The sequence below is a fragment of the Phyllostomus hastatus genome, unplaced genomic scaffold, assembly GCF_019186645.2.
Source record: "Phyllostomus hastatus isolate PE091 unplaced genomic scaffold, TTU_PhHast_1.1 phas_contig_40, whole genome shotgun sequence".
Classification (NCBI taxonomy): Eukaryota; Metazoa; Chordata; class Mammalia; order Chiroptera; family Phyllostomidae; genus Phyllostomus; species Phyllostomus hastatus.
The window spans coordinates 77,267,987-77,293,209 of NW_025333872.1; the positions used below are offsets into that span (position 1 = coordinate 77,267,987).

The window sequence follows — 25,223 nt, forward strand, 5'->3', positions numbered from 1 at the left end:
CATCATGTTGAATTCATATATGGGACCAAGAGCCATTCCTGGACAGTTTAAAACTCGGTAATACCCAGTTTTATTTTATTTACAGAAATAACTCCATAATAACAAATTCAATGAATTTCAAAGCAATTAGTAAACTGAAGGAAAGGGAAACTAACATGGTTTTAAGAGACTACTATATGGTAGACGCTAGGTTAAAGGAAAAATCACCACAAACTTTGAAGTAAAAATAAAAAAACTTTGAAGTATACATTACTGCTATTTTGAAAAAATGCACAAATGTACAAAAATGTCTACTGAAGCATTTTTATAATAATAAATTGAGAGGACAGGCTGACAGTGACCAGAGGGGAGAGAAGAGGGAATTTCAGGGGAGAATGGGAAGAGTTTACAGGAACAAATTTAAAGGACACAGGGACAAAAACTAGGGGGAGGGTGGTAATGGGAGGGAAGTGGGGAGGGTTGGGTGGGTGGGCTGGATTGGGAGTAAAAGGGAGAAACTGTACTTGAACAATGATTAAAATTAAAAATTTAAAAAACAATAAATTGAAAAACTTAGATCCCTATAATAAGTGGTTAAATGGAATAACAGAATAAAGTACTAAGAAACCTACAGTTACTGGTACACAAAACAAAAGATCTATGGGTGGTTGCTAGGGACTGGAGAAGGGGTAAATGGAGCACTGTTGAATGACTATAGTTTCAGTATTACAAGATGAAAAAGTTCTGGAGACTGGTTACACAACAATGTGAATATACGTAAGATTGCCAAACTATATATTTAAAAATGGTTAACATGGTAAAATATATTATATGTACTTTACAATTAAAAATAAAATTTAACCAAGTTCTTAAAAAATATTTGTAAGTACTCCTCTAACATGTGATTAAGTTAAAAAAGATTTAAAAGTAAAGTGTGTCCTCATATTTTTAAAAAAGAACTTACATTCCCTGTATGTAAAAAAACATATACAAAGAGTTAGAGAGAGCAGGGCTTTGATAGTAGAAGTATCTTATTTTAAACGTTGGTTCCATTTACTATCCTGAAGCCTTTGACAAGATGTTTACCCACTTTCGAGCTTGAGAGCCTCCAGCTTTAAAACTAGGATAAAAAAATCCTTACTCTAAATGGTTATTGTGACTATTAAATGAGATAACAGATATAAAAGTTTAGTACAATATTTTTTCTACTGCTAGCTCATTTGAGTTTTCTACTCAATACACATACACTCAGAAATATAAGAATATTACTTATTGAAGCTCGTGCCTAACAATGGCACCAGGCCAGCAACTTAAATCAAACAGAACTGTTGCTTAAGTAAGGAATCAAAGACCAAAAATTGATTTAAAATTAAATAATCTATAAAAGGGCTTCATTTCCTAAAACTGTTAATTTGCAAATATTGAGAAACTGATACCCATTCTCTATATATGAATGTCAAAGTCTCCTAAGTAATACTTACTAGCAGAAAAAAATACACTTGAAAGTAAGTTTTAAATACCTCACTAATCATAAAACTGGTTTCCCTAACAAACCAGCTTTTATGCTGAAAATACCTATCAATAAAAACCAAACAAGGAAAAATTATTTACAATATAAAATTTTGTTACAAGTAATATGCAATGAAATGGTTGTTGAAGTTCAAAAGAACCCAGTTTGAGTCACAGTTTGCCTCTCAGTAGTCACATGGAATAAGGCAAATTATTTACGAGCCTCAGTTTCTTTAATCTACCTCAATATGAGAATCACCCCATATTGACCAAACGAGATATATACAAAGCCGAACATACAGTTTACACTGAACACATTAATTCACTTCCCTTTCTTCCCTTGAAAGGTAGCAGCTCCCAGAACAGAATACTTTAAACATAGCTAATAAAAAGAAACAGGTAACACGTTCAGGGAGAAAACACCAGTCTCTACTTGGCACTGCTCTTAAATCGGACTTCGTCTCTGAAGGACCACTATGAAGCTCTAGGGGAAAGTCTGTGACTATGCCCCCAGCGTCAACCACATTTTTCTGATAAAAAGTGAACATGTAATAAATGCTGGCTAAACTGAATTCGTCCCTCCTTTCTATCCCTTGCTAGAATACTTACCAAACACAAAAAAATATTAAAATTATTTATAACTGCCTTGGGGTGAAATAAGAAAGTACACTGAAAAATGTTTAACCTGATTATAATTTGAATGGTAAAAAAAAATTAAGACTAAAAGAAAACTCTGCATTTAACATTCATGCAATTCTTATATGGTTCTGGCTATTCATGAAGATAAGGTGTTTTGAGTCTGCAGCAAATTATTTTTAAATGAAGCAATTCGTGTTTCAATTTTTCCAGTGTAGGTGTATATACAAAGAGAATCTTAAGACATATATGAGAACATTCTGAACTAGTTTTTTTCACTCAAATAAACCACTTCCTTTCAAAAGCCCACATAATTTTAAAGCAGAAGCCAATTGATTCTGAAGTTTTCTGTACAAGTATAAAACTACTTTAAATGCTTGAACAAAATTAGTGATTGAAATTTTTTTTCACCAGTTTATCTAAGAAAAACGTATTTAAAAGGGAACATCAAAAAATTATTGTTAAATATGCCTATAAAAAAGGATTTACTAAGATGAAATATATAAGTACATTACTGAAAAGTTCATATGGATTTAGAAGCATTCATAACAACCATATTGATAATATTTTTGTAATAGAGACTTTCCAAATTAATCACAGGATTTATTTCCAAGATAAGGATAAAATCTTATAATACATTTGACCTGAGAAAGGGAGAAAGAAGTTATATCACCTCCTAAAAATCTAATGTGTCTCTCTCTTCCATTTAGTTAATCAGGTAACGTCAAGGAAAGAGAACAATAAATAGAAAAAAATGATACTGTTGGAAGTGTTTACAATTCTGCTGTATCTTTAATTTCTTACATCTTCTCTATAGAACCTGCCATCAAAACTCAAAAATATGAAAATCAACCTGCAGTATTTATAATATACAAATATATTATACATGTATACAAATATACTATATGAAGTTTGTTTAGTAGACTATTGACACTATAAAACCAAAAACAATGCTATCAAATAGCTATATCTTCATTTTGTAAGATTAGGCTTTATTTTCTGAATGAAACTTTACTTGAAGGGAAAACCAGATGAAATTCAAAGGGAAAGGAAAATGATGCACAATAGGTTTCTAAACATTACAAAACAAACCAGTATTACTACAACAAATCTTTTCAAAAATAGATCAATTGTACAGTCCAGTATTAAAATATATTTTTCCAAAGCCTTAAACACTAAAATAAACAACCAATTCTCTTAATGGTCTGATCAATATAAACACTTATTGGCTACTTTATTTGTGAGCAATGAAAATACCAATTTTAAGAACCTTAAACAATGTTAAATTTAAATTACACAATTCCTTTGACTTATCTTGTAGACTATTTTTTCTTAATGCTTACTTTTTTAAAATCAACTGCTTTCCAAAAAAATCAAAATAAACCCAAGGTTAGAAAAAGGCTCAATAGCAATTAAAAGTTAAAACCTCACTTCTCACAATATGCATTTTGTCGAAACTATTTCTCTTTCAACTTATGTTGACTAATTACAAAATTTTATACCATAAATAGTCTATGTTTTTGGTTTTTACAACAGATGTCCCTTTCTAACAGTAATACTGTATATGTATTTCAAGCTCCACAGTTTTTGTGGAATAACAAACAACACTCTATGTTACTCCATTTACAGTTTTGGGACTGTTTTCCCTCTTGGGTGTTTTAAGATGAAAAGGTGAGGTGACCTTAGGCCAAGGGCAACAGTCCCACTCATTATTTCAGCTTCGTGTAGTACAGAAAGCAGCCTTTCCCTTTTCTCTTTCTCCCTCAGGACCCCTGTACCTGAGAGCTGACTCTTCCAGGCAGTTTTGATCATCTGCAGCCTTGTCTCTGCCACTGTCTCTCTCATCCCCACATCTACCAACTTCCTGTCCCCGTTGCCCTTCTGATCGCTTTTCAATTAAAGCCATTATTACTCCAAAAAAAAAAAAAAAGATGAAAAGGAAAATACCATCAAAAAACTGAAAGATTATCCCACAGTTTTACTCCCTAAATATTCATTTGTTTAGGAGTCCATTCATATAAATGTATCAGGAAGTTATATGATAACCCATTCTAAGTTTACTTGTATTTGCTATTGGTAACTTTCGATATTAACAAAATGAACTAAAATGTTTATCTAAGTTAAAGAGGCATACCAACACAATATATTATTTTAGAAATTACAGTTCTAATTTATTACCATGACAAAAGGCTAATTTTTATATAAGTATTTAAGTTCTCATTTCAAAATCTAAATTATAAAAATATTGAAAACTTCTCTAAATGAGTAGTTAAAGAAACTTTCCTTCTAGACTGTTCAGGAAAATGTGATGATACGGGTGGTGGAATCATTATACTGAGCATCTAGCCCTCTGGAACAGACCTTGTCCCTTATCACATGCATAGGCAGAAATCACACGCCTCTCGAATCAATCTGGTGTCACCAGAGAAAAGGGGGTTTAATCTTATGAAGTATATTAGGGAAAAAATATCTAATTAAAGAAACAAAGTAAAGATGTTTCTATCCTATTTTTCTCCCAACAAAACACAGAGTGAGTGTGGGTGTGGGGTGGGGGTGGAGGGACAACAAAAGAAAATGTGAATAAATAAAATGTATTTGTTATATTATTTTGTTTGAAACTTTATAAATTAATTACCTTTAAAATGAATAATGTAAAATACATTTAAAGTCAATGAAATGTTCCACACAGAAAACAGATTAGGTGTTTTATAAAATAGGTCAACTCCCTAACTAATGATTTAAAACCAGAACTAATTACCTATCTAGGAGCCAATCTTTGAGGGGAAAAATAAATTATAAGGTAATAAATCAAGAGGGGGGAAAAAAAGGGTGGCAAAAGGGGAAAGTAGAGAAAAGACAATATTTAAAATAAGAATGGAGATTTAACTACAATATAGAAAAATCTTCAAGAAAATAAGGCTGTTTTATTCCAAAACTATGCCTTTTGGGATACTGATTTTAAGCTGGTTATTAGGAAACCAGACTCAGAAAGGACTGATAACCCTACTTCCTACCTAAGGGAGTCAATGATAAGGCCTATTCCAACAAACGTCACTTTGGGATGCTAACCATAGCCTAACATTAGCCTAACCGAGTGCGAATGGGAGGGAGGGCTCCTGCCAGGGCCCTGGCAGCGACTCACCCTCTGTGTCACAGGGAAGCAGCAAGGTGGCTGCCGTGTGAGTTCTGCTCTTCTTCCGCAACCTGTAAACTGCCTGTTTCCTCTGAATCTCAGAACCCTGCTCTGGCCTTTTGTCCAAGATAACATCTACACCTAATTTTACCTCACTGTCTTTGGAAATTTTCATGCTATGTGAATTCCCCACGCGCACATATTAAAATTTGATTTTTGTCCTTTTAATTTGCTGCATGTCTTTGAATTATTAGCCCAGCTAGAACTTAAGAAGGTGGGAGGAAAAGTAATGTTTTTAGCCCCGTCTGTCAACCTGTATAAAATGCATGGTTTTCTAAGAAAATTAAAATTTTCAAAACTGACCACAGAATACTTAGAATGATAAATCCTATCATGAAACAAATAATTTGAATGCCCTTTAAATTATTTAAGGAAAAAGAAAAACTTTCTAAATGTTCAATAAAAGCATCACAAGAAAAAAGCCAGGAAAACAAATACACATACCTATAAATTCATTTTATGAATAAATAAAAATAATCTTAAATAAAATATTAACAATGGCAAGGAAAAAACAAATCTGAGATTTTTTAAATTAAAATTACAGCACCCAGCAAGCTGGCCCTTCCTCCTTGAGGACTTTGCTGGGCCTGTCCCAGAATCAGCACCTCTTTACCATCTCCCATTCCCCTTGTCTACAGCTACCATAAATCCTTTCTGAATAATTTTCGCTGTTCTCCCAGCTACTGTGTGTCTGAAAACACTGCAAAACGCTGGGATGATGGACATAACTGTCTTCCCTACCTCCACAAGCTGCTGGTGATGTAGACTCCATGCCCCGAGACAAGTCTTCTTTATCTGTTAGCAAGGGTCTAATAAAACTTTTTAAAAAAAGAAATTTTTTTTTGTTTTACAGCAAATAAAATCTATCAAAAGAAAAATATTTTTTTGTTTTACAGCAAATAAAATCTATTAAAAGACTAATCCGTCCTAACCAATCAGAATTGTTCCAATGTTACAAGACTAGATCACCACTAGAAAATCTATTAAAATAATAATAATGTTTAGTAATATAATGTCTAAAGCCTTTTGCATCTATGAAGACTTTATTTTTTTCTCCAAAAATCTTTTGATGACATTAAACATCTCAGACTTCTGGCCAAGATGAAGGCATAGATATACTGTGCCTCCTAGTACAACCAAAAGGACAACAAATTTAAAAGCAAAAAATAACCAGAACTGCCAGAAAATCAAACTGTATGGATGTCTAACAACCAAGGAGTTAAAGAAGAAATATTCATCCAGACTGGTAGGAGGGGCGGAGACAGGGTGGAGAGGACGCAAAGCAAGGCAGTGGCTGGCACACTGGGCAGTCCCACCTTTGCATGTGAATAAGCTGGGAGGAACAACTGAGGAGCAAGACAGACTGTGCAACCCAGGGTTCCAGCGTGGGGAAATAAAGCCTCAAAACCTCTGGCTATAAAATCCTGTGGGGGTTGCAGCAGTGGGAGAAACTCCCAGCCTCACAGAAGAGTTCATTGGAGATACCCACAAGGTCTTAGAACATACACAAATTCATCTACCCAGGAATCAGCATAAGAAGGGCCCAATTTGCTTATGGGTAGAGGAGGAAGTGACTGAAAGCCTGCAGATCTGAGGAGGTGGCATTGTTCCTTTTCAGACCCCCTCCCACACATAAGATGCCACAACAGTGAGATAGGTTGCCCCGCCCTAGGGAATACCTAAGGCTCCACCCCTTACTACGTAATAGGGACACCGAAACAAAGAAATATGGCCCAAATGAAAGAATAGGTCAAAGCTCCAGAAAAAATAGAACTAAGTGATGAAGACATAGCCAACCTATCAGATGCAAAGTACCAAACAATGGTAATCAGGATGCTCACAGAAACGGTTGAATATGGTCACAAAATAGAGGAAAAAATGAAGGCTATGCCAAGTAAAATAAAGGAAAATGCACAGGAACCAACAGTGAAGGGGAGGAAACCAGGACTCAAATCTATGATTTGGAACAAAAGGAAGAAATAAACATTCAACCAGAAGAGAATGAAGAAACAAGAATTCAAAAAAAAAAAAATGAGGAAAGGCTTAGAAACCTCCAGGACAACTTGAAACGTTACAACATCTGAATCATAGGGATACCAGAAAGAGAAGAGGAAAAGCAAGAAATGGAAAACTGATTTGAAAAAATAATGAAGGATAACTTCCCTAATCTGGCAAAGAAACAGACTTCCAGGAAGTCCAGGAAGCTCAGAGAGTCCCAAAGAAGTTGCACCCAGGAAAGCACACACCTAGGCACATCATAATTACATTACCCAAGATGAAAGATAAGGAGAGAATCTTAAAAGCAGCAATAGAAAAGGAGACAGTTACCTTCAAAGGAATCCCCATAAGGCTATCAGCTGGTTTCTTAAAAGAAACCTTACAGACAAGAAGGAACTGGAAAGAAGTATTCAAAGTCATGGAAGGCAAGGACCCACATCCAAGATTACTCCACCCAGCAAAGCTATCATTTAGAATGGAAGGGCAGATAAAGTGCTTCCCAGATAAGGTCAAGGTAGAGGAGTTCATCCTCACCAAGCCCTTATTTTATAGGAAATGTTAAAGGGACTTATCTAAGAAAAAAATGAAAAATATGAAGAGTAAAATGACAACAAACTCACTACTATCAACAATTGAACCTAAACAAAAACAGAAACAAAAATGAACTAAGTGAAGAGCGAGAACAGAAACAGATTCACAGAAATGGAGATCCCATGGAGGGGTTATCAGTGGGGAGGAGGAGGGAGGAGAATGAGGGAAAAGGTACAGGGAATAAGAAGCATAAATGGTAGGTACAAATTAGACAGGAGAGGTTAAGAATAGTGTGGGAAACGGAGAAGCCAGACAACTTATATGTATGACCCATGGACATGAACTAAGGTGGAGGGATGCTGGTGGCGGCAGTACAGGGCAGAGGGCGATAAAGGAGAGATAAAAAAAGACAACGGTAATGGCATAATCAGTAAAATATATTTAAAAAACATTAAACATCTCAAAAAAATTTTCAACTAGAAATTTTTCAGTAATTTGATAATCTCTTTAGAAAGCTCAAGTGCATAAAAGAGCTACATGAGATAACTTGTGAAAACAATTTTTAAAAAAGAGAGAAAGCAAGATAGCCTACAAAATATTTAAAAATCTAACAGTAATAAAAAACTACAGTAATTAAAAATGTGATACTGGCATTGAACAAAACAAAGAAACAGAGTCCTCACATAGACAAACAGATAAACAGAGAGGAATTTAGTCTATCAAAGATGGCGTTTCAATTCCGGTTAAAAAAGACAATGTGTAAGTCAACAAAAGGTACTGTGAAAAACCCAGTTATTGAAAAGAGGAAGGGTGTTAGTAGAGAAACCAAGTTCCTAGCTTACCCACTAATAGCAGCTGGATCAAAGATTCAAATATTTAAAACAAAAAATTGAACCTATCATACACATTAGAAGAAACAATTTTTCAAAAATTATCTTTTAGTAGAGAACTTTGAAAAACCCATGAAAGATTGATAAATACAAATATATTAAAATTAACCATCTGTCTTCTAATGACTTTAAAAAATGACAATCAGAAAAAGCATATCACAAAACACTAATTTACTTAGTATTTAAATATATAAATCAAATATAAATGTATTAAATACACTCACACATTCCTAAAAGTCATTATGAAATATAACCAGCAGAAAAATGGCAAAGATTAGGAACAGTTCCAAGAAAAAGAAATACAAAGAATTTAAGTATATAATAAAGCAGTCCGCCTCACTCATCAAAGATATATAAGTAACTGAAAACAATTTTTCTAATTATCAGGTTGGCATAACACCAAAAAATAACCATATCTATGAGAATGTGAAGAAAAACACTCATACACCCATGGGAAAGAGGTTAGGAAGTTACTACTACCTCTATTAAGGACAATTAATGCAGCAGCTATCAAAAATTTCAAAGTATACACTTTTTGGCCTAGAAACTCAATTTCTAGAAATGCAGGTTATTTATCTTAGGGTCATTAGCAATAGCAACTAAGAACACTTAAAATGTTTATCAACAGTGCCTTTTTAATGTACAAACATTGTGGAATTCTACATAGCTTTTAAATACAGCTTTTAAAAACAATGAGATTGATCTCTGTATGCTGATAACAAAAAGACTTGTAAAATTTTCTAAGTGATACAGATATAGAAGTGTCTAGTATCCTCCCATTTGTGTAAAGATATATATGTACATTTATATATGTACAACATGCAAGTTTCTAGAAAAATAAACAACATGCTTACAGATTTATTTATAACTTCCTGTGGGGAACAAGACTATGGAACTGTATTAGGAGGGACTCATTTTTTTCTTTAAATCTTTTCCTACATTTATGTGGGCATATTCTAAGCTGGGGATACAGCAGTAAACACACAAAATCCTTGCCGTTGTACAAATCACTTTAAAGGAATGGGGAGCAGTGAGGAGACAGATAACAAACAAACAACTTCGTGTACACATACCATGGCAGATGATGTAAGTGCCATATGGAACAACACGAAAGGGACTACTTGTATGGGAAAGGTATGATTTTTACATAGGGTGGTATTAAAAGGAATATAGTGAAATACCACGCATATGAAGGTTTCCCTTTGACAAGAATGGGGGTAAAGTGGTAAGTAAACTACAACCTAAACAGCAATTGGCCAAGGGAAGAAATGATGGTAGAGGAAGGAAGAGCAAAGCAGAGAAAACTCAGGTGGGTGGTTCTTGGGTGGGTTTGGGTAGGGGGGCACACAAACAGAAACCAGTTCATAAAAGGTCTTATAAAATAATTTAAAAGGTTTCTACATGGGAACAGAAAATTAACGCTGTATTTTAGGAAGTATAAAAAGTATTTTGGAGGAAATAAACTGAGAAAAAAACAGTTAGGTGTTTCAATAGCTTTATCCAAAGCTAAGGTGCTTTATGAGAAGACACAATAATAAGGACAGAGTAGTAAGTCAAAAAACATATAGTAAATCTTCATTATTCTCAGATTCCAAATTAGCTAATTCACCTACTTGCTAAAATTTATAACCCCAAAGTCACCTGTGGCACTTTCACAGTCACTCACAGACAAGTGCAGAGGAACAAAATATGTGACATTCCCAGCTGAGGTTCAATAAGGCAGCACCCCATCTTGCTTCAGCTCTCATACAGTACAGAAGCGTCCTTTCCACGACCTGCTTACTGCCACATTTTTGGCATTGTGACTTTTAGTCTGTAATTTTGCTGTTTAAAATGGCCTCCAAAGAGTAATGCTTAAGTGCTATTTAGTGTTCCCACAACAAGGTAGCTGTGACGCGCCTGACAAATAAAAGATGTGTTAGATAAGCTTTGTTTGGGCAAGACTTATAGTGTTGCTAGAGTTCAGTGTTAATGAATCAATAATACATAAATAAAATATTAAAGTATCTTTAAATAAGTAGATAAAATAAGGTTATGTATTAAATTGACTGACAAAAATATCATGACCAGAATCTCACAGAAACCCAACCTTCTATTTCTTGTAGGAACTATGGTTCAGTAGTCACACATTCAGTGTTCACACGTTTCATTCAGTGTTCACTAGTATATAACTTTATAAAATATAACTACCACAAGTAACAAACAACTGTATATGTATGCGCATATTTACTTATTTGTAAAGCCAAAAGGACTGGTAATGAGTTATCAAAAGTAAATGAAAGAAAAATCAAAGATTATGTTAGCTTGGTTTCTGGCCTAAGCAACTGGAAGCGGGTGATACTACTACTAAAGATGGGAAACAGAAGGTGGTGGCCGCTTGGATCAGGAAGGCAAAGACATCAGCTCTGAAGAGTACAATGTGACGTCTACCACGCTGTAATAAATGTAATCATGTGTTTAGGTACTCAAACCCCCTCCCTTTGAGAGTGAAGAATCATTATCTCTGTTCATCTTGGTATATCTTCTGCAAGTAAATGATGCTTTCCTTTAAGTTACATAATATAAACCAGACATGTCAACACCAGAAATGTGCACTTTATCAATTCTATTAACTTCTACTGCCATCTTTGCAAGTACATGACTCGTATTCACCATAACCTATAACAGTGTTTCTATGTGAATCCTGAAAAGTACAAATGTATATAATTTTACTTTTTTGAAAGCAAGAGTATAAATGACAAATATCTACAAGAATTCTATATAACTAAGGAGTTGTTTTTTAATTTGTTTACAGGAAGATAAAGCAATACCTTCAGCATGAATTATTAATATATTCTGAAATACCAAGCTTATATAAAAAACCCTAATGGATAAATTTTGGTATGTTTTCACACTTGATTTAAGAAAACCTTAGAATTATCATTTATTGCACTGCAGCTTTTATAAAAATGTACACATACACTCAAAAAGTGACAAGTCTTTCTAGACCCTAAAAATTGTAGTATACAACTGGGGCTTATATAACATAAAAAACACAAAGATATTCAGTCAACCCCTGTCTAGTCAACATTATCTGTGTTTATATATATAACAGAAAACATTTTGTAGGCTACTACAAAACTGATTTTAAAACCAAATATTTATTTGTGTGAACATGAAACAGAAAACTTGATACACAGTTCTTCTGAATATATAATTGTGTACTTGTTTCTTTGCAGTGGTCTACACAGAGATTCGGGGTCATTCTAAAAGGTAAATAATCATATAAGAATCCATTATTTTCCTCCTTGTTTATCCTAATAGTGCTTCCTTTACATACAGAGAAAAGCACTGTGTTAACGTTATCTTCTGTGTGACAATTAGTTACATAACCTCCCAAATGAACACTAAAAATTAAATATATTAGACACTGGGAATAGTTATTACCACTTACATAAGAAAAAGTGTGAAGGAAAAGTTCAAGAAAGAAGGATTCAAAGCCAGAAGGAGAAAAACAGGTTACAATGCCACTTTAGTAAAACTAATAAATAAGAAAAAGGTAAAATATAAAAGGAGAAGTTAAGCAAAGTGCTCGGTACAGAAGTAAAACACTAGTACTTGGCAATCAATGGTAAGAATCATAACCAAAAAAGCCAACCAAAGATTTTAGAATGCAAAAAGATAAAACATCTATGAACATCAGATCTTTTAAAAAATAACAACAAAAAATTAAGAGTAAAATGGTAATTTAAATTTTTTTATTTTATATCATTTAGAATGTAATTACAGTATTATTTCTATTCCTAAGGTAAAATATTAATGCACTTGATCATAATGCAAATAAAAATGACTTTGCACCTCAAATTTGGTATTTGAACTGGAAAATAAACCAAAAACACTTAGCATATCTGAGCTCCCAAAGACAGTGGTGGGAGCAGCAGCTGGTACAGAATGTGCACTGAGAGCAAGCGTTTCACTACGAGAATATCCAGGAATAAGCAGCCACTTGTCTCTCTTCCAAGGACTCAAGGCCAGGGGTGGAAGGGGCAGGGGTTCCTCTTAATTCCGCCCTCTGAATCACAAGACTGTGACACTTCCTTCGTCAGCAGGGCAAGTGCATACCATGTACATGCCTGACAGACCAGTAGCCATGACAGAAACAAAAATAGGGAGACATTTAAAAGTTGTTGCCTTCCCTATCATCCTGTAATATAAGACTTTTCCCCCTAAAATAATTTCATAAATGGTAGTTATAATCCTAACCAGCCAACAAAGGGAGATTTAGCTCATGCTGCAAGATCTACTATGTGACTTAAAAAGTATTGTGTTTCCACTTGAAAATTGGTTTGTTGAAAGGCAGATATGATACAGTTCAACTTCAGTATGGGTTAGGGAAGCATTTGTGGATTCACATGCAAAGTGGACCACATATGTAGCACTTACTCTATCAGGAATTATTGTCAGTTACAAACAAACTCTTAGAACACAATTCACTTCTAAGCTGGAGACTGCCTATATATAAATCTAGGTATGAGTCATATACTAAAAGTTCAAAATAACTAAGATGTTTCATCTAGAAAAACAAAATCAACAGCTGAAGTAATTCAAACTTTAAAATGAAACATAAAATATGTGATTTATGTGACCTAAGCACAAGTATGATTGGCACTGAAATATTCAATTAAAAATAAAACCTGAAGACATCACAAGAAAAGTGGTCAAGAACAATAAAGACATAATGCTGGCTTAGGCTTTCCCCTCAAAACAATGCATATAATATAAAAGACTGGAATGTCATTCTGCAAATAAATAGAAAATACAAATACAAAAAAAGTTTATCAAAAGTATAGTGAAGTAGCTGCCAGAGAAATATATTTTTTTTACTGGTAAAAGACCTGCTATTTCTCTTTTCATTAAAAATTAATATTTTAAATACTATTTTTTTCCTCTAAGAAACACTATAATATCAACTTCCTCTTACATAAAGACCATAATTTCTATTTAGTAACTTTTTGGTATTTCTGATTACTAGAAAATGTAAATTATAAATTCAAGTTGGTCAAATATTATTCTAAGAATTAGCAATTCCTTCCATTCTACTGATTTCTTTCTCTAAGGCAATAGTTCTCCAGTAGAAGTAACACATCCAAATCCCATTGGGACTACTGTGAAAACACACATTCCCAAATGTCACCCTCAAACACTGGGTGACCACGTCTCAGGGGAAGCCACAGTATCTGAAAAACTCCCCCAACAATTCTGACTGCTAGTATGAAGAAACATACTGGTTCTACAGACCAGAAGAACGCTTACTCGGTCTGCCACTGCTGAAACTTAGATTGTAGCGCACAGCTGTCAGGAGCAAAGAGGAAAGGTCCACATTTCGTTACTTACAGTAAAAAAGAGGTATGATAAAATTATCTATTCAAAGAACATGCAACCAGACTTGAAAACACTTTCTAAAAATTTATTTTAAAGTGTGCATTTAGGAAAAATGTTTTTGAAAATGTATAAAAATAATTTCTGTATTAATCCAACCTCAATATTTACATGGTCCCTTAAAGGATTTTCATTTTATTTTCATCAAAAATGTATTTCAACAACCTCCACAGTATTCTTCAAAGTCAGGAATTTAAAGATTTTTCCAATAGAAAATTTTAGGAGTCACCTACAGAAAATTAATGAAACTAGGGATCATATTGATATTTTAAAATGTAATTATGTCTCAGCTATGCTTATGTTTAGTGATTTTAAAAAATCTTCATCACTAAACTATAATAATCCTACGTAGTAGCATTTCGTTTAAGAACAAAGCACAAAAAATAATGTCTCATTGTAAAAAATGTCAATACTCGAAACAAAAATACTGTCTCTGAGGTTTGATTTCACAATATCAAGTTTTCATATGCAATTTGTAAACATACACCCATTACAGGCTATCAACTTAAATAAAGCCAGTTATCACTAAAAAAGATAGAGTAAAAATGAAATTTCAGTGCAAAAATATGTATCGACTAAAGTTATCAACTGATTTAAGACTATTTTAATATAAAAATCACAACTTAAATCCATGATATAAAGTCATCCCATAAAGACTTTAAATCACTTTAAAATGAAAAGCTCTTAAACAGTTACCAAGTTTTCCTTTTGTTACTATTCTCTAGTAAAAACTTTCTTTTGATTAGCTTTTACGATGTCATCAGGAGATGCTGATTTGAAGTCAAATGGTGTTATTGCTATAAGAGGACTTATTTCTTTGTCTTTTATGTCTTTGACTTGTCTACTATAAAGAAAAGTCTTATAAAGGTCAAGGGTGCGTCGCTTGCAGCCTTTCAATGGGTAACGAAGACATAGTGTTGAAGCAAAAGCTGAAGGTCTAGCGGCAAGGGCCTTGGTCCAAGACAAAGAAAAAGGTGGTTTCCTAGCCTGAGAGCCCTTATTGTTTTTCTTATTATCTTTAACAGACATAGAATTTTTCCCTAGCTTCAAACTCAGAACTTGAGTTCCTGGAGTTGGAGCAATTGATTGGTCTACTACAGGTTTTAGAACAAAATCTGGGGTTTTTATAAGAATGCTAAGATCAATATTTGAATCTATTTCAGGTGACCTCATTTCAGATAAACCGAGCTTAAAGGAATCTTTCTTAATCTGAGAATTATCTATATCAATCGTTTCTGCAATCAAATCAGAAAGTGACAAATTCTCAAAGTCTCTTGTAGGAGAAGTTTTGCGAAACGCCAAAGATGACAGAGATCCTGTTAATTCTGATACTCCGACTGAAGATTGGCACCGATTTGCTAGTTGTGATAGGGGAAAGGATCCCAAACTTAGATCGGAGAAACTGGCCGATGGCTGGTTACAAAGATCAGATAAAGAACAGCATTGACTTGAATTGTTTTCTTTGTGGTCCTGACACAGTTCAGCTAGAGATGGACTTCCACATTGAGAAAACTGAAAATTGTCATTTTTAAAAATGCAATTCTTTGCACTTTGTTCAATTGAAGAAACATTTCCAATTTCAGTCATTTTATGATCATTTAAATTATCAAGAGCCATATTTTCCAGTGAGCTAGTTAAGAGCAAAGGATTATTTAAACTTTCTGAACTGCTTTGTACTGAAATATTTTGCAAATCGGGTAGTGAATCATTTTGAGTAAATAAAGAGTAATTTGGTGTTATGTTCTTTATCATTAAGGATTTTAAATCTGGTATTCCTTTGAACAGAGAGTCATCTTTGGAAACACATTCAGATGCACGAGGACTTAACAAATCAGCATCTAGACTCTTTGAAATTAGACTTTCCAGATTATCTGTGGATGATAATCTGACTGATGACTGATTTTTATAAGAATCTCTTGGCATATCATCAATTAGTTCAGCTAGTGACAGCTCTTTTGTTAACTTACATGATTCTAGTTTCTTTTTACTTTTGAGCCTGTCAAGTTTCTTTTTTTTATGAAGTAAAAAGTGACTTGGTACAATTAAGGAATTACGATACAATCCACATTTTGCTACTGGACCAGAAAAATCAAATGCTTTGCTACTGCAATCCAAATGGTTTGCAGACTGAGGACAAGAGCTTTGAACATCATCAGCTGAAACTTCAGAGTAAGATAATAAGACTCCTTACCTTACAAGAGCCATTAATTTTCAGATGAATAGGTTCACACATGCAGAAGACAGTCACAGCAACCAAAAGGAAACATGAAATGAGGCATTTAATTACTAAACGTTTCTTTGATTATGACATGAATAAAGTGACACTTAGTCATTATTTCATAAAAAGTGAATAGTCTAAAAATCAGTTAATAACAGAATATTACCTTCCTTTAACCATCTAAAGTGACCTTCCTACTTTGTTCACTGATATATACAAATATAAGTACCAAGTTAATCAGTGTTCTAATTTCCACAAAATTTTTAATGTAAGGTTTTAATAGACTTCAATTATAGTCAGGATTGTCTCAAAATCAAAATGTCTAAAAACTAAACTAAGTTTAATTTCTGTATTCTTAATGTATTAAAAACAAACAAACACCACCCTATAATTTCTACAATGATCTGGGATAAACTACTGATGACATATTACAAACCCATTCTCACATTGGTCAGTTAAAGATACATCCCCCTCAAATTTTTTTAAATTATAATAGAAAATAAAAACCACCCTTACTTCATGGTAGCAGACTACATGTAACTTTTGGCAAAAATCTAGTCTTCAGCTTACAGGAAATATCAACCCAGTTAACAAGTCCTCAGGTTCCTACTAACAGATCTCATATCGATGTCGACTAAATCCCAAATTTAACCCCAAATTCTACACACTGAAAATTCAACATTTGGCTATAAAATGCAAGAGTAGTATAATTATGATACTTACAATATGTAAATAAAACTAAATCACATGTATAAGTACTATACACATAAAGGGATTTCTTGACATTGTTGGACTATTAATTTCCATCACCTTACCCCTTAGAGTTAAAAAACAACAGTAATTTAGAAGCTCTCTAAGCTAGTAACAAAAAGCAAAAGTGTCTTGTCTTGTTTTTAATAGGATTTTATTTCCCCTATATCCTGTTACTTATGAAAACATGCGGGGGGGGGGGGGTCGGGGGGGGGCGACAGGCTTTGACAGAGAGGACATGGCACTCAGCTTAAAACTGCAAACCAGAAAATCAGTTGATGATAATCTAGAGTTATTGTAACATGCAAAATTTTCTGCCCATTTCCTTAACAGCTCAAGCTTTAAAAGTCTCTTTTAAAGCATTACTGTAAAACAACTAAAAGAACAAGTAAAAGCATACCTTTTGCTATCTTTCCTGTAGGTATTGCTCCCTCACTGTTGACTTTCAACTTCTGCATTTTATCTTGTTCCAGAACCATTGACAAAGCCTTCTCCACATTAAACTCATTCTTCAGAACTGCTTCAATCAGTATGTCATCTGGCACAGCATCTCCAAATACCTCTCTCATGTGATCAAGGCATGAATAAAGACGAGCTAGAACAGACAACAAGAATGAAAAGCTAGACCAAATGGTGTCATGAAAAACATCTGAATCTTCAAAACTGAAAGAAGAATTTGAAACTATAATAGGATGTTCAACTCTCCTTTTTCCTCCACAACTTATTTATATTTTTATCCACAACATACCTATCTTCCTTTACCAAAGGAATAATTTCATTAATCAAGAAATAGCTATAATAAATGTCTCCTAAATAACACTGACTAATGCTTGAAAAAAATGTAAACTGTATACATGGGGGAACCCCCCCAAAAAAACCCAGAATTTATTTATAAAAAATTGTGTATTTATTCTAACATGTTTAAACTTCAGTCATCTTCAAAGTGCTCTCCATTAAATGCAATACACCTATTGAGACCTTTTTTCCACTGCTCAAAACAGTTTTTGAACTTCCCAATTTTGATGCCTTTTAGTGCTTCTGCCATTTTTTTGTCTCACGTCTTCCACATCAGCAAAACCTTTCTCTTTAAGGGCTTTTTTCATCCAGGGAAATAAAAAAAGTCACTCAGGGCAAGATCAGGTGAATAGGCGAGGTGGCGCGTGAGGGTCATGCCATGGTCAAAAGACTGCTGCTGAACACTCGGAGCAGTACAGGCAGATGTGCTTGTAAATCACCCATCATGAAATGGGCAAATGTGCTGAGTCTTCAAAAAAAATCACTGAAGCCGAATGCAGCCTCCTGCAAATGCACCAGCTGGTACAGGTGGGTTCCTAGAACACTCACCTAGAGGGGAAAGCCTATACTACAAGGGTCCCACCCTCCACAAGATAATTCCAGTTTTGGGGGGTCTCCCCCTCATATATTAGTATCGATTTTCAATGATGATGATGTTTGCACTGACTTTGTACATGTGTACAAAGGGAAGGGTAGATGTGAAAGTATTTCTAGATGTTATGGAACCCAGTCAATCACTAATTACATTTCTTAAAATTTATTAAATTATTATTACTTTAAATTTTCCTCTAGGCTAGCTTCAGTTTTCCCCAGCCAACTAAAATTACACTGAATAACTCTTAAAATGGGCAAGATAGCATAATATTAAAATGTCATAAAAATAAGGAAGTCCAATAGATTAAGAAAATGGACATTCATTTAAAAAATTAATATTTTAAATCTGAAACTCTAATCTTTTAAAAATTTTTATTTTCTGATGACCACATTAATTACTTTTAAAAAGTAACTGCTAATAATATTCATTAATGATGTAAATTCTATGAGACTTATATCCCTGGATCCTAAAACAGGACTTGGTAGAAGTCACTACTGAATAAAAATGGATGAATATATTAATTTTATTTGTATAGCATTTGACAGTTTTCAAAATAGTTTATATATTTTGTAGTCCTCAAAATAACTCTATAACCTAGATATATCAGGCAAATTCTAATTCACAGATATGATTGAATATCATGGAATTACACCCTACAATGACAAAAACCACTTTCTTTAGAAATTCAATCAAACACTACTGAGAAGTTTTAAACAGAACTGAGGTGTGCAGACTCCCTACCCCATAAAACCATTCCACAAAATGCAACTTATGTTGCATTTTATATGCTTACATGTTGAACAGGAATCTACTGCCAATACCTGACCTTTGATAAAAATAAAAAGAGTACTTGACACTTTTTCCACTGCTTTCTTTTTAATTAGGCATGCGCCACATGATGACATTTTGGTCAATAACGAACCATTACACCACAGTGGTCCCATGAGAGTATAATGGAGCAGAAAAATTTCTATCATTTAGTGCCATCACCATCTTAATGTCCAATGCCAGGATGTCCAATCCATGGCCCCGCGGGCTACATGCAGCCCAGGATGGCTATGAATGTGGCACAACACAAAATTGTAAATTTACTTAAAACATTATGAGACTTTTTTTGATTATGTGTCACAATGTATTTAATGTGTGGCCCAAGACAACTCTTCTTCCAGTGTGGCCCAGAGACGCCAAAAGGTTGGACCCCTGTGAGCAATGCACACTCGTTTATGGTATTGCTGGTGTAAAAAAACCTACTGAGCTACCAGTCGTATAACGGAACATCACAAATAACAAAGTGCAGTGCACGATACTTGGTAATGATAACAAATGACTGTTACTGGCTTATGTACTTAATATATGTTTTATCATTACTTTAGAGTAGCAATTTTCAACCACTGTGCCAACCATGCAATACCTGGCGATTTCATCAGGGGCACTGCGCTCTTTTCACCTAGATTATCAAATAAAAGAAAGGACAATGACTGACACAACATTAACTGTATGGTGTGAAAGGATCAAAATTATACTTCTTTTTGTCGGATCAGCAAAATCCATATTTTTGTTGTGCTGCAGAATTTTAGTAATTAGTTTATGTGTGCCATGAGATGAAAAAGGTTGAAAATTGCTGCTGCAGGGTGTACTCTTTCTACTTATAAAAAATGTTTGCTATAAAACAGTATGCCATGTTACACAGGCAGCAGCCTTGTATCTCATTTACTGAGTCTTCACTTTTTTTTTATCTCATGTTTTACACAGTAACGTGCTAAAAGGCTTGCAGGCTAAGAGCAATAGGCATACATACAGACTGGGTGTACAGCAGGCTGTACTGTCTAGGTTTGTCTAAGTGCATTCTATGATGCTCGCACACCAATGAAATCACCTAACATGTTCCTCAGAACATAACCTGTTATTTAGTGGGGCAAAACTGTATTAAAAATAAATTTCTCAAACATTTGAGTAATTTTCCCTTGCTTGAGTCCAACATTAATTTTAGACTAATAATACATACTTGAAAAATTATGCCATATCTATTTCATAAATACATGAATTATTGAAACTGGAACAGAATATTTAGTATAGCTAGCATCAGGCCCCCTTCTAATTAACTGTAGCAACTATTTTCTATACATACATAAGGAGTAGAAATATGAACTCAGACTATCTTGATTCATACCCTAATGCCACTGACTAGCTGGTACAATGTGTCTCATTTTCCTCACCTCTAATATGAGGACAATTAACTGGGCTACCTCATAAGGTTGCTGTGAAGATTAAACATATTAATACCTGAACATTTAGAAGAGTACCAGGAAAGCATTTAGTAAAAGTTAGCTACCATCATTATTATTATCATGCAATTAATTATGTCAGATGGGAATGATTAACTTTCATTCTCAAACATAACTTTGTTTCATACCTTCTCAATCATTCTGAGGCATAGCAGAAGTATAAGACTTCTACTCTATTCCCACCCTATCACTCCAAAATGACAACTATAACATTTTCTTCAAATGCACAATCAAATACTATTAAGAGTATATATAGCAGCTTCTCTACAAACTTTTATCCAAATTATTAAATGTATTTGCAGTTGATAAAGAAATTTTTTTAATTCTATCACTCAGTGAGTGACATTGCCATCAAAATGTTTCCCTTTCTGATTTCGTTTATTTGTGCTTTCTCTGCATTATTCTTGGTTTGGTTAGCAAATAATATATATTTCACTGATAAATTAAATGATCAGCTCTCAGATTCTTAAATTTCCTTTTTATTTTCCAAATAATTGTTAGCAACTTTCAATTTACCAACATTTTAGAACAAAGTCATACTCTAGAGAAAGTAAATCAGCTCAATCCTGTTCACTACCAAGAGATGGTTTCACTATGATGCCTGGCCATTTTAGCTCTGTTCCACTGTTTACCTATCTAACGCTTGAGTAATATGTTTGAAACTATGGCATGTTTGAAACTATGGCATGTTTGAAATTTACGTATAAAACACCAAAGCCAAAACACAAATATCTCTATTAAAATGTTTAAGAGAACTGAAAGGATCAAACTCAGAACGAGTATCGTTACCATTCCCAAGTTCTATCTTGAAACTTAATTTACATGGATATGACCCATCAGGGTACTTGTATAGTGTTACTTTGGACCTAAAATATTTTAAAAGAGAAAAAAATGAAAAACAGCCTTCTGGAACCTAATGTTTTTATAAGGAAATGAACTTCTCTAATCTAACCATAAGCTCTACATAGAGCATACAAAACAATAAATATTATTAAAAGACAACAAAAGTCTGTCTCCTAAGATCAGATGAGGATTTCAATAAAAAAGTTCCAGTTACTAAATAGCCATACAATCAATTTTCTTTTTTTAAGCATATTTTACTGATTTATGCTATTACAGTTGACCCATCTTATTTGTCTCCCCTTTATGCCCCTCTACCCTGTAACACCCTCCTCCCACCAGCATCCCCTGCCCTTAGTTCATGTCCATTGGTCGTACATATAAGTTCTCTGGCTTCTCCACTTCCCATACTACTCTTAACGTCTCCTGTCTATTTTGTACCTACCATTTATGCTTCTTATTCCCTGTACCTTTTCCCTCATTCTCCTCCCTCCTCCTCCCCACTGATAACCCCTCCATGGGATCTCCATTTCTGTGAATCTGTTTCTGTTCTCGCTCTTCACTTAGTTCATTTTTGTTTCTGTTTTTGTTTTTTTAGGTTCAATTGTTGATAGTAGTGAGTTTGTTGTCATTTTACTCTTCATATTTTTCATTTTTTTCTTAGATAAGTCTCTTTAACATTTCCTATAATAAGGGCTTGGTGAGGATGAACTCCTTTACCTTGACCTTATCTGGGAAGCACTTTATCTGCCCTTCCATTCTAAATGATAGCGCTGTTGGGTGGAGTAATCTTGGATGTGGGTCCTTGCCTTCCATGACTTTGAATACTTCTTTCCAGTTCCTTCTTGCCTGTAAGGTTTCTTTTAAGAAACCAGCTGATAGCCTTATGGGAATTCCTTTGAAGGTAACTGTCTCCTTTTCTATTGCTGTTTTTAAGATTCCCTCCTTATCTTTCATCTTGGGTAATGTAATTATGATGTGCCTAGGTGTGTGCTTTCCTGGGTGCAACTTCTTTGGGACTCTCTGAGCTTCCTGGACTTCCTGGGAGTCTGTTTCTTTGCCAGATTAGGGAAGTTACCCTTCATTATTTTTTCAAATCAGTTGTCCATTTCTTCCTCTTCCTCTTCTCCTTCTGGTATCCCTATGATTCAGATGTTGGAACGTTTCAAGTTGTCCTGGAGGTTTCTAAGCCTTTCCTCATTTTTTTTTTTTGAATTCTTGTTTCTTCATTCTCTTCTGGTTGAATGTTTATTTCTTCCTTTTGTTCCAAATCATATATTTGAGTCCTGGTTTCCTCCCCTTCACTATTGGTTCCCTGTGAATTTTCCTTTATTTCACTTTGCAAAGACTTCACTTCTTCCTCTATTTTGCAACCATACTCAACCATATCTGTGAGCATCCTGATTACCAGTGTTTTGAACTCTGTATCTGATAGGTTGGGTATGTCTTCATCACTTAGTTCTATTTTTTATGGAGCTTTGATGTGCTCTTTCATTTGGTCCATATTTCTTTGTCTTAGTGGGCCTGTTATGTTGTAAGGGGAGGAGCCTTATGTATTCACCAGGACAGGGTAATCCATGTAGCTGTGTTGTGGCACTGTATGTAGGGGAGGAGTCCAAAAGGAAACAATCCTGCTTCCTCAGCTCATGCCCCTATTTCAGTAACTGCCCCTGCTACCTTGAAGTGAACTGGGCCCTTCTGTTACTGATTTCTGGGCAGGTTGGTTTATATACGTTCTAAGACGCTGTGGGTCCCTCCAATGGACTCTCCTGTGAGACTGGGAGTTTCTCCCACCAGCACAACCCCCACAGGTTTTTATAGCCAGAGGTTTTAAGGCTTTATTTTCCTGTACTGGAACCCTGGGTTGCACAGTCTGTCTTGCTCCCCAGTTGTTCCTTCCAGTTTATCCACACACAAATGTGGGACCACCCAGTCTGTCAGCCACTGCCTTGCTGCACGTCCTTTCCATCCCCAATGCCCGTCTCTGTCTCTCCTACCAGTCTGGATGAATATTTCTTCTTTAACTCCTTGGTTGGGCAGACTTCCATACTGTTCAATTTTCTGGCAGTTCAGTTGTTTATGTTTTTAAATTGGTTGTTGTCCTTCTTTTGGTTGTGCAAGGAGGCACGGTGTATCTACCTACACCTCCAGCTTTGCCAGAAGTCTAGCCAACTTTTCAATATACAGTTAATCATATACTCTACACATAATGTACTTAATAAAATGTAAATTTCTTTAAAAATACAAGATGTATTTGTACCTTTACTACCCACAATCACTATCATGAACAATCACTATCATGAACAATCACAATGAAACTGGTAAATTCTGGTATACTCATTATTAATCATTATACAAGAAATACAGACTATTTTTACTTTACCTTGATCAAATCCACTTAGCTGATGGTTTAAAAGATAATTGGAGGATTCCTTCAGGTCTTCATAATCACATTCATCTACAGGCTCAACACCAGGTTTGTCTCGTCGTGAATAAATAAACTGAGCAGCTAGAATATAAAACGATGGAAGAAAATGATTAAGGAATGCTTTGTACAGCCATTTCTCAATAACTTTTCAATAAAAGTAAATGTAAAAATTAGGTATTCTTATCTACTACCTATAGCCATTTATCTACATTCTAAAATAATGGATCAAAACAAAGACAAAACATATCATACTCTAAGGGTTGTCAAACTCCATGGCCCAGCATGGCTGTGAAAGCAGCACAACACAAAATCGTAAATTTACTTAAAACCTTTTTCTCATCAGTTTTTGTTAGTGTTTGTATATTTAATGTGTGGCTCAAAACAACTCTTCTTCTTCCAGTTTGGCCCAGAGATGCCAAAAGGTTGTACACCCCTGCTCAAAGTCAAATGTCCTAACTACTTATTAGCCTCTTATAATCATCTTTCTTCTTTCCTCCTATCTCCAAAACCATTCCTCTGAGCCTACTTTTTCTACAGTTTTCAAAACTACCTTTCCTAATATCTCATTTGCCTACTATTCTATCTTCCTTAAAATTTTCTCTTCTTTAGTACAAACATTCCAAATCTCATATCAAACTTGCTTATTGGGGTAATTAAAAAATACTAAAAACAGACTAGGCTTCCAATTTCCAAGAATTGCTAACTTGCCTGAACCCAAGAGTTGATGAAAATCATAGGTCTTAACTTCTGAACATCTCATACTTTCAATAATACACTGATACTGTATACTAATGTCTTACATCTAACTTTGACTTTCCGACATCACTCTGCTACTCTGTACTACTGGCCCAGTATAATCACTCATACTGGTACAGTGCTATCATTCAATATGTAATTGGGTATTATATATTTCATTAAAAGGAAGGAAAGACAAAATATCAAAGTATCAATGTATGCCTGAGTATCATATGCAAGCACAAGTGTGCAAAGAAGAAAATCACCAAGCATGCCCAAAGCATCAACTCCTCTGCCTGGACTCGATGCCCACTCGACTCAATTCTTGGAGACTGAGTTCAATTGTGAAGGAATAATATTAAAGAATAAGTTAAGAAGGATAGGAATATCAATACAGTATCCTAAAGGTGAGGTGTTATTAGG

General features: G+C 34.4%; 1 protein-coding gene across 2 annotated transcripts in view; it reads right to left on the reverse strand.

The window, feature by feature from the left end:
- The window catches only part of HBS1L (HBS1 like translational GTPase), an 85,742-nt gene that overhangs the window by 48,510 nt on the left and 12,009 nt on the right, over nt 1-25,223 (reverse strand). Inside the window, exons 3-5 of one of the 2 annotated variants that reach the window (XM_045842777.1) lie at nt 24,021-24,146; nt 17,523-17,717; nt 12,856-16,340 (exon numbers count right to left, since the gene is read on the reverse strand). In XM_045842777.1, the coding sequence (XP_045698733.1) occupies nt 14,869-16,340; nt 17,523-17,717; nt 24,021-24,146 (1,793 nt within the window). In that variant the 3' untranslated portion in view covers nt 12,856-14,868. Of the gene's footprint in view, nt 1-12,855; nt 16,341-17,522; nt 17,718-24,020; nt 24,147-25,223 lie in introns of those variants that run through there. The other variant, XM_045842776.1, reaches the window with a different exon arrangement.